The following is a 16983-nucleotide window of genomic DNA, read 5'->3' as shown; positions in this document are numbered from 1 at the left end:
AATGGTGAAGGGCTCATAAAAGTATCTTCACAAGTTTAATACGTTCATAATATATCCAATTAGCATTAGTGGATTTCTAATTTCACTTGACACGTTGATCATAATGAGTTTTATTTTTGAAGTAGTGTTCTCTTTAGAATGCCTCTCAGACTGGCAGTCTGGTCTGAGGCGGGCTTAGTTTTTGTATTTTGTTTTTGCTTTACTTTCAACTTGAATTTACAAATATTTGTTGAAAATAAATTAGAAGTACTTTTTAAATAATAAACTTACTGCTCTGTAAGGCACAGTATACTAGTTATTTAGTTTCTTGAGTTGTAGCCAGAGAAAGAAGACTCAAGAACAAGTCGAGCTGAAAGGAATAAGCTCACTGAGGACGAGAAGATTAGAATAAAGAGCCTTATTATTGCTTGTTTCTAAAACCTGTCTTTTGGACATAAATAATTTTCAGTGTTCATGCCAATACCAGGCTTTGGTATTCATAATTCTTTTTAGAGAAGGATTTTTAATAACTGTTTAAAGGCAATCGACTTACGTTATTGATCTGTTTTTGAGACTAGTGCATGACTTGGATGTAAAATCTGTCGTACATAAATGTGGATACATTTGGAGTTTCTTCTCCAGAGCTTAAGGAATTTCTTTCTAGAGTGTCCAATACTAAAACTTTCTTTTTGTTCTTTCCATTATCCAAGTCTCTTACAAAAGAAAGATTAACTTCATTATTTTCATTTTTCATTGCTTTTCACATGTTAAGATTTAGATGTTCTTCAAATATTTAAACACGTGTTCTTGTTTAGCCCGTGTACTGCCTCTTTTCTGTCACTTGAACTCTTTCTGTGCTCCTAATGTATAGGTTATACAGCTGCCTTAAATTAGTTCAAAGTAATATTGTTTCTTTTTTTTCCCCTGCCACATCTAAATATGCATTCTTTCCTGTTTTCCTTTGACTTGAAAAATCGGAAAGGCAGGGGGATAAGCCACTAGCACAATGTACCTATGACCCTCAAGTCAATCATTTTTTTCTCTTTTTCCCTCCTGCATCCTGTGGGCTTGTGAATCCTGCAGACTTGGGGAACATTGGGGTTTTTCTAAACCACTGGGCAGTGAGGGTAGTGGAAGAGCACCAGCTTGGCATCAAGGGCTTGGTATTACCACTCATTCATTAACCTTAGGTAAATCATTTGCATTGCTAAGTCTCAGAATGTGTTTAGAGGATCAGATGGAATATAGTCCAGTGGTTAAGAGTGACTTCTGAAGACAGACCTTAGTTTGAATGGTAGCTTACCCCTTGATGGCTTTGCTGCCTTTTAAGCAAGTTTCTTTGGTTTTCTAATCTTTAAAATGGTCACGACTGATGTCACAGGTTTGGTTGGAGATTCTGCAAGATAATTCACATCAGATGTTTAGCATAGAGCCTGGTATGTGACTAAATGCCCAGTAAATGTTAGCTATTAAGATAATACATGTGCAAGTGCTTTGTAAGTGATAAAGCAATACAACATGTTTCTAATATGAAGAGCAAAATGACAAGCATTATTTTAGTAAAAATGAAAGTACTGTCTGAGAGGGTTATATGCAGATGCACTCAAAGCTATCCTGACCAGTCAACATCCTTGTCCTTTCCAGAAAGTTGTCAGAGGTGAGTAGATGGAACCACAGATGTTCACTCAGTGCTGAAGCATCTCCTTCCATTTACCTGTGATGTCATAGGGAACTCTGCTGGGCAGGGTCATTAAGACCAAAATTAACATCACATTATAACTTTTTAAAAATGATGCTCCAGAGCTTCAGGCACTTTACAGAATAATCTATAAAATGAAATAACAGTTGGATATAGTAGCTTCTTCCATTTAATTTTAAGAATAGCAACAGATTGACTCCAGAAATAACCATGCAGGAATTGGTAGCACAGATAAGGAGTTTTGCTGAAAGCACGGCTGTGATGTATGCTCATGAATACCTAATGAATCCATGTAAGACTACAAAACAACAGCAAGTCCCATCAAACAGTTAATCACTACTTTAAGCAACACAGTTAACATGTGCCTCCGGTCAGAAACAACCTTAGAATCAATAGGTTGCAGAGGAAACAGCTATGTAGGACAAGCCGGCTGTTTAGAATACCTTTGTTGCTTTCATATCCCTGGGTTGGATAATGAGTATGCCAATGCCTTGGGCCTGTACCACTGTCTTCTGTCTATAGACCTGAATGCAGCACTACCTGGGGCTAGGAGCTGCCTTCGGAAGGTTTATTAAAGTACATGTTTTAGCCTATAACTGGGTTTTCATGACCAGTTTTTTAGAATAATGTAGAGTAGAACTGAAATCATCACAGATAGGCAGGGTTATTGTTTGGTGAGAGCTGTGTGTGAGTATATGTGCATATACATTCAGACGTACGTACATATTGTACATTCACTTTGTACAAACATATATATTGGGTCAGAAGTCTTATTTCTGCCAAGAGGGCTGTAGGTACCTTGAAGCAGAAAACAGACTTACTTCCTTCATACCCACGCCCAGTACCTCATCTGGTACTGTCGCATTGAAAGTACTCACTGATATTAGTTGACTATTCCCCATAAAACCGTGTTTAGTGGAGTGTGTATTTGTTAGTACAGATAAAACTTCATTAGGTAGCATGCCTCTTTCTTCTGAAGTAAAGAACAATGGCATATGGTCTTTCTTTTAAAAAATAAAAGGGCTGAGGCTGGGGCTCAGTGGCAGAATGAGGCACTGGGTTTGATCCTTGACACCGCATACAAAAATAAAATAAATGCATGCTGCCAATCTACAACTACAAAAATAAAAAATAAAAATGTGGAGACTCCGTGTGACTGGGCCCCACCAAGTTTAAAAAATAATAATAAATAAAATAAAGGGAAGAGTAACGTGTTTAGACATGATGCCTGTGGCCCTTTGTGTTTGTTTTCTTTACCTAAAGAAAAATAAATGCCTATTTTAGGTCTCTCAGACTACTTGTCTCTTGTATTGTGTCAGAATTAGACACATGTCTAATTTTGATGTTTTCCTAATTTTTTTCACTACCCTCAAGATACTGAAACATCTGTGCCATTCTGTGCCAGCAGCTAGCAACCCTCTTTTATTTTGAGGCTGCCACATCCTCACATAACTTTATTCTGGTGACCCTTTTTGACCTTGAGCACCTCTCCACAACCTCACTCTGACAGTTAAGCCCATTAAGAGCTGCACACTGATCTTCAAGGCTATAGGATGAATTTGGGAGCCAGTCATGGGCATAGGCACACAGAGGCCAGGCATTTGTACCCCTCCAAGATCATCTCACCTTACCTTGGGGCCTCCCCCTCATTCCCTTTGCCCCCAAATCTTCATGACATCTTAGTGCTCCCCAGAGTCTTCCACCTTGTATACCTACCAGGATCCCATAGTCCACAATGGTTGATTTTCCTCTTTGTCTTCTTTGCCTCTTTACAATTCTTCACCCTTCAGTGACTGACATTGAGTTTAGTTCCGAGAGAAACAGTTCTGATGGAGTGTGATAAGATCATGTCATTGTTAACCCCTCCTGGCATTTTCACATGCTGCAGGTCTGTGTGGTGCACTGGAAGTCTCATGGTGGCATCCCGGGTGGTCCAGCTAACTCAGTTCACTAGTCACGGGTGTGGAGCCTAGAGATGGCTTTTGGGGAAAAGTAAAAGAATCTCACCTCAGAGATTTAGTTCTTGAAAAATACTAAGCACCATTCATGTGCTAGGCACTGTGTTTACTAAAGGTCTGAGGCAAGAGGATTCTAGCCACATGTTGTGCTAAATGGCTGTAGGTGACCTGTCTCCGCTTCAGAACAGTAGAGCGAGAGCTAAAATGTTAACATCCATATCCCCTGTTATGATATCTATGCATACGAAAAACTGGAAGTCCTTTTGTCTCAGACTAGTAGAAATCAAAACCTCTTGGATCTTATCCTGGACACAGGTCCTAGGAATTGGGTGCTGTGGTTATGAGATTCACCTTGGGTGAGCAGTCTGGTTTCCCATGCACATAAGACTCAGAACCTGGAACTGAGCCCTTTACCTGGAGTGCTTTTTCCATGAAAAAGGGACTAGAAAACGCCAGACATAAGCAGCAAAGCAGCAAAGAAACAGGTGGAAACATGGGTAGGAATATGGCCACCGGTGAGAAATCAAGACCAAGACCTGTGCGGTTTGTGGGACTGCGGTCCAGCTCTGTTCTACCTGAGTGACCCGAGAGCCTACCCAAGAAATAAACATGAGCACCAGGAGCAGAGAGCCACTAGGACTCTGGCTAACGGAAGCACACAGCTTCGGACACTTGACTCAAGCGCATGAGACACATACAAGAAAACACAACAAAGAACTCCAACAAGATGGGCCCATGTTCAGAAACTACAAACCTCGGATGAGGAAACCCACAGCCATGGTGAGGGCGAGCAAGCAGACATAGGTGGAGAGACAGTGCTCTCCAGCTGTAGTAACCATTCTGTAGCTGTCCTTAAAGTGTTTACTCTGATGGAAGGAAGCAACTAGAACATTGAAAATGGCGGGGGGGGGGGGGGGGGGGCGGCGGCGGATAATGTGACAAATGATTATTTAGAATGGTATAAGAACTAAAAACAACTTCTGAAATTGAAAAACAGTCATTGAAATTGAAACTCCGGGGGGTTGGTTAAAGGACAGAGCAGGTAAAATACAACTAAAGCATTTGTGAAATGGAGGCTGAACATCAGGCCACCTTTTTGAAAGCAGCTCTGAGACAAAAAGACATGAAAAATGTGAAAAAGCAAGTAAGAGATGTGGACTCTGGAATGAAAAGATTTGATAGCATATTCAGAAGAGAATAGGGAAAATAGTATTCAAAGAATGACGGGGATTAAAAAAGCACACTGACTCCCAAGGAGGGTAAATAAAAACAAATCCACGCTTTTGAGCTTGCATATCAAAGATAAAGAGATAAACAGAGGTGAGAAGATGCAGCCCCACTTCCTCTACCCCCATCCTCAAGGAGTTTGAAATCTCACAAGAAATACAAAGAAATAAGCAGGAGGTGCAAAGCACTATGGACCGGTGTGCAGCCATGGGAAGCACAGGGTACTGAAGAGTGTGCAGGGTGGTAGAGACTCCCCAGGCTGGATGTGGGTAGTTGTGAGTGCAAGGGACAATATGGCCATCAAGGAACTGAAGATCCCTCTAGTGGGGAGCAGGGGTTGATAGGTATCTTCTCAGCCTACTCACTTGCTGGCTTGGCCACCAATAGGAGATTCTGCCTGGCCCTCTCTTAGTAAACCATATCGGGAATGTTTGAATATTCAGTATTTTGTGAAAGAAAACTTCCTAGGGCTGGGGTTGTGGCTCAGCAGTAGAGCGCTCACCTCACACATGTAAGACCCTGAGTTCGATCCTTAGCACCACATAAAAATAAGTAAGTGAAATAAAGGTGTTGTGTCCAACTACATCTAAAAAATAAATATTAAAAAAAAGAAAACTTCATATTACTGAAGGGTATTGTTTAAGAATGGTGATAACCAGGTTGTTTCCCTCTGGATAGGACTGGAGGTGTTTTTTGTTTATTTTTGAAAGAACTGAGTGATCCACATACATCCTCAGTCCTTTTATGCCACCCTTGGCCATCAAGAAGTTGGGTGAATGGACTGAAGACTTTCTTGCACAGTTAAATTTTTAATGCCAGGATCATGAGGGTTATATCAGTAGGTTTCTACCCTAAGGAGGCAGAAGAAAACAGGGGATCTGAGGACATTCATCTAAGAGTGAGTGCTGAGAAGGGACCTTCACTGTGTGCACCATCCCATTGTCTCTGCATGAGTAACCAAAGGCCTCTCTCTTAGCTATTACACAAGACTATTATTAATAGATCATGGTGCTAGAGTCTAATGATGAGAATCATTGCAGAAAGGTGTTTGGTCACACAGCATCTCTTAATTCTAGTACAGTATAGTAAAGTTATAAAATTCACCAGAACTACATAAAATGGATTAAAAATCAACATAAGGAATCTTGTGTTTTATTATACAAAATATCTCAAAGAAAAATCAGAGATACAGGAAATCATTTCAAGTTACAGGTATCATAAGGCACCTGTTCCCTTTGTGTTGTAAAGAAGCACACACCTGTAATCCCAGTTTCTTAGGAGACTGAGGCAAGAGGGTTTCAAATTCGAGGCCAATCTGTGCAACTTGGCAAAACCCTGTTTTATTTTCAAAACAGCAAGTGAAAAGGGGGATGTAGCTCAGTGGTAAAGCACCCTGGTTTCAATCCCCGGTATGGGGACCAGTGGGTGGATTTTGTACTCTTATGATCTGTGCAGACTTTTGAACTGGTTGAATACAGATCTCTGCTCTCTTGCTATCCCTAATATACATGTGGGCTGAGATATCTTTGAGGATTATAGGCTCAGTTTACAGTATATTTTAGGCAACACAAGCAACATTAAGATGGGAGAGTAAAATTTCTTAGCAAGGTGCTTAATAAAATTATTACATAAGACTAATATGAATAGCAGTAGCTGTGTTTTCTCCTGTTGATAATAAGTTAAGAACATCTTTCATACTTCTTGAAGTATAATCCAAGGAATTTCCACTCTGGTGAGGTCCTGGGATTTTTGTAGCAAAGGGTTTTGCAAACTCCTTGAACTAAAAGTTGGAAATACTTTGTGAGTTCCTTGATTTTCGTGATTTTTTTTTGTGTGTGTGTATACATATATATACATATATGGGGGGTTGTTTGGGGAGGGGTATCAGGGATTGAACTCAGGAGCACTCGACCCCTGAGCTACATCCCCAGCCCTATTTTGTATTTTTATTTAGAGACAAGGTCTCACTGAGTTGCTTAGTACCTCACTTTTTTGCTGAGGCTGGCTTCAAACTCACGATCCTCCTGCCTCAGCCTCCTAAGCTGCTGGGGCCACTGCACTTGGCCCTCAGTTATATTTCTGACACACTGAGAAGCCTAATCACCTAATTTTGGGGCCTCAGTATTCCCATTCATAAAGCCAGGACCACTCTGTTCCTCTCCACCGCATATGAGAAAATGGCATTGTGAAGTGATAAGTACTTGGAGGAAGCATATATGTAAGAATGGCATTTTCTTACCCTCCATCAAATTAAAAGATTATCTATCACATGAAATGCTAGTCATTTAAATGTGGTACATAGGAAAGAAATTAATAATTGTACAGAAGATTTAATAGGAACTGGGTTAAATCCAGAAATTGCTCAGCACAGCTAGGATGTATTAATGTTTTGCACATGCACAGCACTTTGTTATACTCATTTCAGGAAATACTACAGAGAAAAGATAAATGTGATTTCTCTCTTTGGGTGACTTATAAAGTCACTGAGTAGACAGAGATGTGAAATCGAGAACAAGTTAAGACTGTGTGTGATTAAATGCCAAAGTGAATGCTGTAGAAAGTTCAGGCTCTTGGGAGGTCAAAGGAAGAGTGAGGGAAGGCTTCATGGGCAAGGATGGGCCCGAAACCAAGGCCTTGGAGGAATGTCACACTGAGAAAGTATCAGGGAAGATATTCTGGCCACAACCTGAGGAGCGAGGAGGAGGTGGTGGTCCTGATGACCTGGAGAAAGTGGGTCTTCTTAAGAGAGGTAAATATTGTGGGTAGCATAGGCCCAGACTATGAAGAGCTTTACGTGTGGAAAAGGAGCACCTTTAACTTAACAGTGTGGGTGATGTGTTGCTAGCATAGGTTTTTGGGTCAGTGAGGGAAATGATCATGTGATATTTTAGGAGATGGAGGGTTTAAGTAAGGGTCATAAACTTGGGCAGTGTTGTCCAGTCTCACTGTTGACGAGCTCTGAGTATGAGGTTTTAGGGCACAAGGTCTGTAGAGGCAAGGGTGATGTAGAAAGAAAACACATGTCCAAGTCCCTAGTGTGTTAGTCACTTTGCTACATCTTTCACAGCATTTTTCCCACAGAAAACTTTTGTGAATTAAACCAGAAACTTGGGCTGGGGATGTGTCTCAAGCGGTAGCGCGCTCGCCTGGCGTGTGTGCAGCCCGGGTTCGATCCTCAGCACCCACGTACAAACAAAGATGTTGTGTCCGCCAAAAACTAAAAAATAAATATTAAAATTCTCTCTCTCAAAATAAATAAATAAACCAGAAACTCTGAACTAAGTACTGTTTCATCTTGCAGATGTAGAAACTGTAAGTTGCTAAGGTTCCACAGCTAGCAAGAGAGCAAAGTGGCATTCTAGCCTGCTCCTATCTGATTAGAGTCCTTGCCTTCATCATTGTCCCTTGTGGAATTATCAGAAGCTCTGCTCTTCTGATCTCCACACTGCGTAGGCTTTTCTTTTTCCTGGATTAAGTTAGGTCAAAGTCAGCATGTGTGAAACAGGGCGTGTACTCCAATGTAACCAAGAATCTTGAAATCAGAATGTCCCAAGCGTTTAACATTCCCAGGAAATGGATCCACAAATCCTGAAAAGCTTCAGATTAGCCAGGCTAATTGTGTTGTTTCAATAAGCTACGATAGCCAAGAGAAGTCTTATAAAAGATCTGGAAAACAAAGCATTTTGTTTATCTTTCTTGAGAACTCTTTTTTTTTTTTTTTTTTTTTATTGGTTGTTCACAACATTACAAAGCTCTTGACATATCATACTTCGAACAATAGTTTCAAGTGAGTTATGAACTCCCATTTTTACCCCAAATACAGATTGCAGAATCACATAGGTTACACATTCACATTTTTACATAATGCCATACTAGTGACTGATGTATTCTGCTACCTTTCCTATTGGGTTAAGTGAGATATTGACAAGGTAGGGCTGAATAAATGATCATCTCTAACTTCTCATGTGAGTGGAGTGAGGGAAGAATAATAGCACATGGCTGCTACCCCCTTGCTCTGGTGGAGGCCGGCCATCCACCCTCATTTCTCTCCACTCATTCCTGTTCTCCAGTGACCTTTTATCCTGAAGCCTGTTAGCAGTTTCTGAGTTGCCTGGTCACATTTCTGTGGGTGGTGTGGAGACCGACAGCAGTCTACAGGGTGGCGGGTGGAGCATGGTGATAGGGCAGCACTTGCGGAGGTCTCAGGTGATGGAGAAAGAAGAGGTACGTTACTATGAGAGAATTTGACAAACCTGTGGGCAGGTACCATTTGAAAATTGATTCTCTAACTTGGAAGAGAAAAGCAAGTCAATGTGTATGAGCATCCATACGGTTTGCCAAGTTCATCAATTAAACAAGTGTTTTGAGTGGAAATGACTTATTTCTTTTTTCAGTGCTGGGGGTTGCACCCGGGGTCTCATGCATGCTAAGCACACACTCCGCCACTGAGCTATACCCCAAACCCAGAATGACGTTTTACTGTCAATCTTTCCCTCATATGTTCATTTAAAACTCAGTCATCAGAAGATCTGATTAATCTGAAATAATAATGGTTTGGAGGAGAATTTTTTTAAAGGGCAAACATATAGTGTGGACTTTTTTTTGTTTATTTACTTTTCTTGTGATATTTAGTCAAAGCCCTTTGGGAAGAGTTTTGACATTAAAAAGAGGAATTTTACTAAGTAACTTTCTTTAATGAAGCTAATATTTCTCTCCCTTCATCTTACCATGTACAGGAAGGAAAGTGAGACTCATGTGGTTCACATTCAGCATCAGGGTGCTATCCAACTTCCCCTCCTGTTTTCTTCAGTCCCCAGACCCAGACTCCAAAACTAAAGAATATCCCACCATTTCTCTTTCCCCAATTTGAGAAGAAATACAAACTTAATCTGCTTCCCCTATAATAAAAGAGTTCAGGACTTGGTAGCCACATCTCCTGAATCACAGGATGACTGCATCTTAGGTTTCTGTTTGCAGCAGCACCACAACTTGCTTAAGTCTTAGAAACCACCCTAGGTTGTGTATCTGTTTGGGTTCTCTGTTGTAATTAGTAGAAACCAACAACTCTTATTTACTTAAGCAGAATGGAATTTATTGGAAGAATATTAGGAACTCATAGAATTGATGTAAGGGGCAGAGCAAAGAACTAGGCCTGGAATAGACGGAAAACAAAGCAACTCTGACTAGGCAAAGAACCATGAACTAACTACGTGAAGGTATTTGTACTGATTGCTGTCTGGGCAAGAATGTGGTGGTGCCCCACTCCAGGGTAGGAGCATCTCATTGACGTAGCTTGGGTCCTGTGACTGACCACAGCTTGATAAAGGGGAGGGTGAGTCCTGGATTACAGACTTACCAGGGCTTATCCAAATAAGGTCATTCTTCAGAGGGGAATCAGAATGAATTTACTGGGGAGAAGTTATGCTCCACAGCCAAAAGTAACCAGTGGTCAGCGCCGGGTGGTAGAATGCATTAAATGACAGAAGAAAGACAGCACTGGTTTTCCTTTGGGAAACGGAGGGTTAGAGAAATGTGCTCACACGCCTTGGCTGTGAGGTTTGTCTGTCAGCATGTCTGCTGCTGTTCTTAGCGTCACCCCTTCCTCCTCTCTCTCTTAGTTGGAGCCTAGCGGGGCCATCCTGTTGGGATGTGGATTTGCACAAGCACAGCGTGCTACATGTGCATGCCAGGAGGTGCTGGTGGCAAAGCAGTTCCTCTTTGATCAGTTTAGGGAGATTAGATGTAGTTAAGGCCCTTTTCCTTTCCTGCTTTGTGTCACCCCATGGCAGTTGTTCTAGAAAATTTCACATTTTAAGCATGTTTATCAGTAGCCCAACTTTGACCTTTTATACTCACCTGGATAAATAATTCAGGCTTCAGTCTGATTTTAGTTGTTTGTTAGATGATTGATATATTTAGCATACATAGTTACTAAATAAATTTTACTTAATGAATAAAGCTATAACTTTAAGAGAATATTAAGGTACCCTAACTAACCTTGTTATTGGAAAATGGCAGTGGAATTCTATACTTCAGTCTGATTTTCACTATTTAAAAGGAGAATGCAGTCTCAAAAAGAAATGAATTTTTAATATATTGGACTGTGGGAGGGCACATACCTTGTGCTTCTCTATGAAAATTTAACAGTTACAATATACCTCCTGGTTGATAGAAAAAAAACATGATTAAATAAAAAGCATGACTAACTTTTTATCTAATTAATTTTAAAAGATTTAGTGTCACTCCTGTTTGGGTCCCTATCAAACCCTAAATTTCTGTAGCTCCCATAATTAGTTGTTGCTAAACAACTTCAAAATTGGAAGTTAGTCTAATGCTAAAGAAAAACACTCTGGGCATTTTGAGTGTCGCTTGGAAGAGATATAAAAAGCTGACCTACTGTGTTTCTCTTTCAGCATCCAGTGCTCGATGAGCCAATAGCTGAAGCTGTGTGTATCATCGCAGACACAGACAAGTGGAGTGTCCAGGTGGCCACAAGTCAGAGGAAAGTGATGGATAACATGAAGCTGGGCCAGGATGTCTTGGTCTCTAGTCAGGTGTCCAGTTTACTTCAGTCTATCTTACAGCTTTACAAGCTTCACCTCCCTGCTGATTTTGTAAGTATGTGATCTCATATCATCAGAGAAAGTTAGCTAAAAATACTTTCAGCCACATTTTGATTATGAAAGCAGAAATCTGGATATTGTTTTTAATAAAATCGGAGGTTAGCATGAATTAAAATGAGACATGCAACATAAAACCAGCAAACAGGATGGATTTCAGTAACCCTAGCCCTTCCATAAAACAACAGAGAGTGGATCGACATCTTTTTAATAAGGTGTATGGCAAAGTAAAGAAGGTATTAGGGAAGGATCCAGCATAAAAGAAATCTGAAATCCTTCTTGGAGAACTCATTGCTAAGCAGCCATCCTCACAGAAGTATTAAGGGTGAAGTAGACCACGGTTTGTGGAAACACTTAAATTTTGAAGTACTGTATACATGTAAGATGGTATCAGTTGTTCCTTTTCAAATGGGACTTGAAGATCACTTTCATAACATTATTTTAAATATGAACAACAAAGCCTAAGAATTCCTCACAAATTGTCAGCAGTTCACCCCTAGTGACTGGAATTAGTATTTACCTTTCAGTGCATGTGTGCACTTGATATATGCAGAGATTAGAAGAGGAAATATATTTAGTAAGGGAGGGAGAAATGTTTCAGAAGGAGGAGAGAAGCTGAAGGGCATCTAAGAAAAGTCTGGATGAGCTGTCCTCGGGAAGACGCTTCACTGGAGCAGTGTGCTTACTCTGCTCTTTCCTTCCTTCTGTGCAGGCTGCTCTCTGCAGCATAGTTCGGAACCAAAACCTCTGTCTCCTTTCTGGCCTTGAGAAATGATTCAGAGCTATGTAACAACAATGTAGGAAAATGAATATTCATTAAATATACTATTTGCCAATGAATTGATCACTTTCCTGGATTTAAAGTCAAACCTGTGGTACCATAGTCCTCAGAAATGGTCAGGATTTTTAATGGCTTTGAAGAGGTCCTCTGAAATAATGATTGACATCAAAACTGGCAGCATGGCATGGCAAAAAGACACAACTCGATTAAGGTCTCAGCTTTGCTATTGATTACACAATTCTGAGTGTCTCTGAATCTCAGCTTTCTCATTTGTAAAATGGAGAGACTACAACTGTGCTGAGAGAATCTTCTGAAAATTAGGGATAGGATAATGCTTTCAAAACACCGGGTTAAAAGCCAGCATGTAGGGGCTGGGGTTGTGGCCTAGTAGCAGAGCACTTGCCTAGCATATGTGAGGCACTGGGCTCAATATCCTCAGCACCACATATAAATAAATAAATAAATAATAAAAGTACATTCAACAACGGAAAAATAAAATTTTTTAAAAGCCAGCATGCATACATTAGTGGCCAGTGGCCAGTGCCCAGGCTAGAGTCAAATTCAAGTTCTACTACTTACTTTGTGACCTCTCAAAGCCTCAGTTTCCTTATCTGCAAATCTAGAGAAATAATAGAACCTATCTCATGTTTATGTAAATCAGACAATTCATGTAAAGCATTTGGAATAGAGTTAAATGTTATAAACATCGATATTATTGGCTTATCAATAATTAGTTTTCTGGAACAGTATTAATTAACTTCATGGAACAGTAAAAACTGACAATACATTTTTACTAAAATCTTTATTTGGGATTTAAATTAAAGCATACTCTTGAGGATGTCTGTCTTAGGGTAATATGAGAAGCATTTATGGGTTATTATGACCTTACTTTCTGTTCTACATTTGTAGGCAGGTTTTCTTCTACAAGCAGGTTGAGTTGTGCTGACTTAGAGGATGATGTCTCCATTTTTATGGGCAAAGAGGACATATTAGAATTCAAGTTTTTACTCTTATAAGTATTTGCCAAACATCTGCAATACATACTTCTTGTTACATACAACATTTTGCTTATTCAAGCAACACATTATTATAGCTGATTTTTTTTACTTTATTTGGATAGAATATTTAAACTTGTAATAATAAGAATGATTTATTTAACCTGATAAACCAATGTCAAAGAAAATTTCATCTGTAGTTTAAAATTCTCTATATATTGTTTCAGTGAAACATAAATGACTAGGCCCTTTAGTACCAACGGATAAAATAGCTATTTAAAATTTTAGAAGTTTGAAATTCAAGAAATACATCTCCAAAGTAAAATTTTTTAAAACCATCATAAGTTAAGTCTTTTTGAAAAACTTTCTAAATGTTTTGATTTCATTTGATTTCATAAAGAGTTCTCTTTATTTCCACATTGCATCATGTACTTTTCATGCAGTCTGTGAAAACATTGTAAATTAGCTGTTTTAAAACAAAGGTTGTTTATCAGACCCAGTGCACCTGCCTAGAATCCCAGCTATATGGGGAGATGGAAGTAGGAGGATCACAAGTTGTACACCAGCCTCAGCAACTTAGACCCTGTCTCAAAAAATAAAAGGGGCTGAGGATGTGGATCAGTGGTAGAGAATCCCTGGGTTCAATCTCCAGCACACACACGACATAGCACACACAAATACACAAAAACCCAAAGATTTAATATAATATGAATGGTCTTTTTTATATTTTGGGACAGTCTTACAGAAACCTTTGTATTTCCACTCCACAAGTTAACTGGAGACCACTTCACTCTGTTCACTGGGGGAAACATTTCCATGAGAACTGATGGAATCTCCCTGCTTTGATATCACTTAGCCACTTAGCAGTGTGTTTCATCTACCATACACAATGCATCTAAGGCTGTGAGCCAATGAGAGGCTGACAAGATCGAATCTCTAACAGATACTTTTTCCATGCCACTGATCAGCCCAGATGGTCAAGATCAACATTTTCAAATGCATCTGTTAATCTTTTTACCTTGAAAATAACAGACCTAATGGTCTAGAAGAAAAGTATGTATGATGGAATTGCCCTTGCCAGAGCCATCAGGTGTCTCACTGAAGGTGCTGGGGTGGCCATGACTGCCAAGTACAAAAGTACTTGCCTCTGGTGAAAGACACAGATGGTTGGTATTCTCTAAAAACTGAAGCTGGACACAGTTCCAAGGGTAAAGATGTCCTGAAAATAATTGCCTTTTCTTATTTGTCATTAAGAAGACCTAGTTAAAGACACTCTCAAAAGCAAAATACAAAGTTTGAAATGACCTTGTTCCAGTTGTTCTACTTCTGGGAATGTATTGGGCCCAAATAATCTGAAACATAGGAAGAAAACATTAGTGAAGATGTTCTTCACAAAAATGCCTTACAAGAAAAATACAAATTGCTGTGTGGTTCAGTAACTAATGGCAAATTCACATTCTAAGGAATTATTTAGCCATAAAAATTACAACAATAAGGAATTCTTAATATTTTATTAGGAAGTTATTTAAACTAAGGAAATTCTAGTACTTATAGAATATTGATTAACTATGTGGAAATGCTTTTTTGAAAAAAAAACACTAGAATAATATATGAAAATCTTGTCATTTAACAAAAACCTGTTTATATACCTATTAGTTATGGGGCTTGTAGTTTTTTTTTTTTTAAGTATATTTGAAAAGGTGTGAGATTACAGCTGTACACTTGAGTTCCAGCCCTCATTGTGAATGCTGTTGACTCCACAGTGCATCATGCATCTTGAGGACAGACTGCAGGAGATGTACCTTAAAAGCAAAATGCTGTCTGAGTATCTTCGGGGACATACCCGAGTCCACGTGAAGGAGTTAGGTGTTGTGCTGGGGTGAGTCCTGTGAAGTACTACTATGTCTTCTCCCTGTGATGGCTGGCCTTTGCCCTCATGTTATATCCTCTGACCTGTTCAACCTGCACCACCCAAAGCCAGGCCCAGATTCCCTCAGACATGTGCCTCTCAGCTCCTGGATGAACAGCATGTTGTTTGTATCTTGATACCCGGTTTCACACCTGGAAACCATCATGGAACTTTGGGCTGGTGGTACTTTTATGTCAGTCTCCTCCCTGGTTATTTTACCCTTGAAAGAGAACATTTAATACCATTCTGACCATTTCTGGTAAGCCAGTCAGTAAGATGCCAAAGTCAAAACTGTCAGATGTGCAGTGGCAGCTCTGGTGTATGTCTCACTTCCTGGAGGAGGAGTTGCAGGCACCTCCCACTGGACAGCAAGGAGAGAGAGCCCTTCTCCTGGGCTTTCAGGTGCTGCCTACATGTCCCCAGAAACTGTCCCTTTCTGCCTTTAATTGTGAGCCCACTGAAAAGGAGACTTGCTTATGTTAGTTACTAATAACACATGTCATCTTCCGAGGGCATTTACCATAATTTCTCTCTGAGTTATTCTGCTTAATGTGTCAACAGAGAACTAAAAGGGCATTGTGTCTTTGGGAAACTGTCTTCTTTATCCGTGGTGATGATTCCCTATAATGGAGTAAGAAAATACTGTGTTTATAATACCACCCTTTAAATTCTCTTTTAAAGAGAATTTAAAGGGTGGTATTATAAAGTATTATTTTAAAACTCTGGCCTTTGCATTCTTGTCAGACTTTTCATCTTTCACACCCAGGATGTGACTGGCTGTTTTATTTGGCATTTTCTGTCACACATTTTTCTTAAATACCTCATTTAAAAATATTTTCCCCTTTTGAGATGGCCACTCTTGCAGCTACTTCACAATCTCTCTCTTTGTTTTCTTTTCCTTAGTTTTGGTTTATGACTCCTTACCAGACTCATATTGTAGTCTGCTTCATAAGATTTCCTATTGCTAGGCGTAGTCCCTAATTTCTAGGACTTTCCCCTGGTTCCTGACGCTGACAGTCATCCATCAACACTGAAGAACTGCAAGAATGTTTTCCTCTCAGCATTCCTCTCTAGGTCTTGTCGTGTTCATCCTCTCTCTTTATATCCCCTTCTTCCATGGCCAGGACACTAGCAGCACCTCCAGTTCTAGAAAACGCATGGTCCACCTGAATGAGATTCGTAGGTAGCTTTACTGGAGAAGGAATAGAAAACTCCACAAAGTAATGTCAGCTCCTGTCTTTGTATTTGTAATTTGTGGAATTCGAGGGAAAGAACTAGGACGGGTTCCACAGGCTGAAACAGGCCAGCTTTTTTTTTTTCTCCTCCACAACTGGTAGCATTTAGCCAGTGACGGTTCTGTGTCCGTCTCTCCTTTGAAAGGCAACCAGAACTGTGTCTGCCTGAAACTCATGCTTTTTACTAGTGTCACTTTGGTCTCAGAGCACTGTGGCTCAGGAGTTCAGAGGGGATCTAGGTTGTATGACTGCTTGAACAGAGATCACCAGGGTTTCTGAAGACATTAACTGCCATCATCATTTTCCTAAGACTAACTTGAACCTAGGTGCCAAATCAGTAGGCCTTGGGAAATGAGGAGACTGTGGGGGAATGGAGTCACATAGGCCACCCAGAACAGGGAGAGACTTGAAGTAAATGGAGTTGGTGACCCTGCTGCAGGAGGATTGGCCTTATGTTCCACATTCAGGCAGCACAGCTCCAGCACCTCCTTCTCATTGTCCCACCTCGCTGTGTGCCCTGGGAGAGCTTACGATCTTTTCATCTGTTTTACTTTTTCATTTGTTTTCAGTGATAATCTAG

General features: G+C 40.1%; 1 protein-coding gene across 6 annotated transcripts in view; it reads left to right on the top strand.

Annotated features, from left to right (window-relative positions):
* Fnip2 (folliculin interacting protein 2) overlaps window positions 1–16983 on the top strand; it is a 112804-nt gene that overhangs the window by 92176 nt on the left and 3645 nt on the right. For all 6 annotated transcript variants that reach the window (XM_078021953.1, XM_021730282.2, XM_021730281.3 and 3 more), the window contains 2 exons: window positions 11277–11477; window positions 15023–15138. In XM_078021953.1, the coding sequence (XP_077878079.1) occupies window positions 11277–11477; window positions 15023–15138 (317 nt within the window). The remainder of the gene's footprint in view (window positions 1–11276; window positions 11478–15022; window positions 15139–16983) is intronic.

Source organism: Ictidomys tridecemlineatus, chromosome 9 (assembly GCF_052094955.1).
Source record: "Ictidomys tridecemlineatus isolate mIctTri1 chromosome 9, mIctTri1.hap1, whole genome shotgun sequence".
Classification (NCBI taxonomy): Eukaryota; Metazoa; Chordata; class Mammalia; order Rodentia; family Sciuridae; genus Ictidomys; species Ictidomys tridecemlineatus.
The sequence above is the reverse complement of the archived record's forward strand: the minus strand, read 5'-3'. Positions and strand labels throughout refer to the sequence as shown.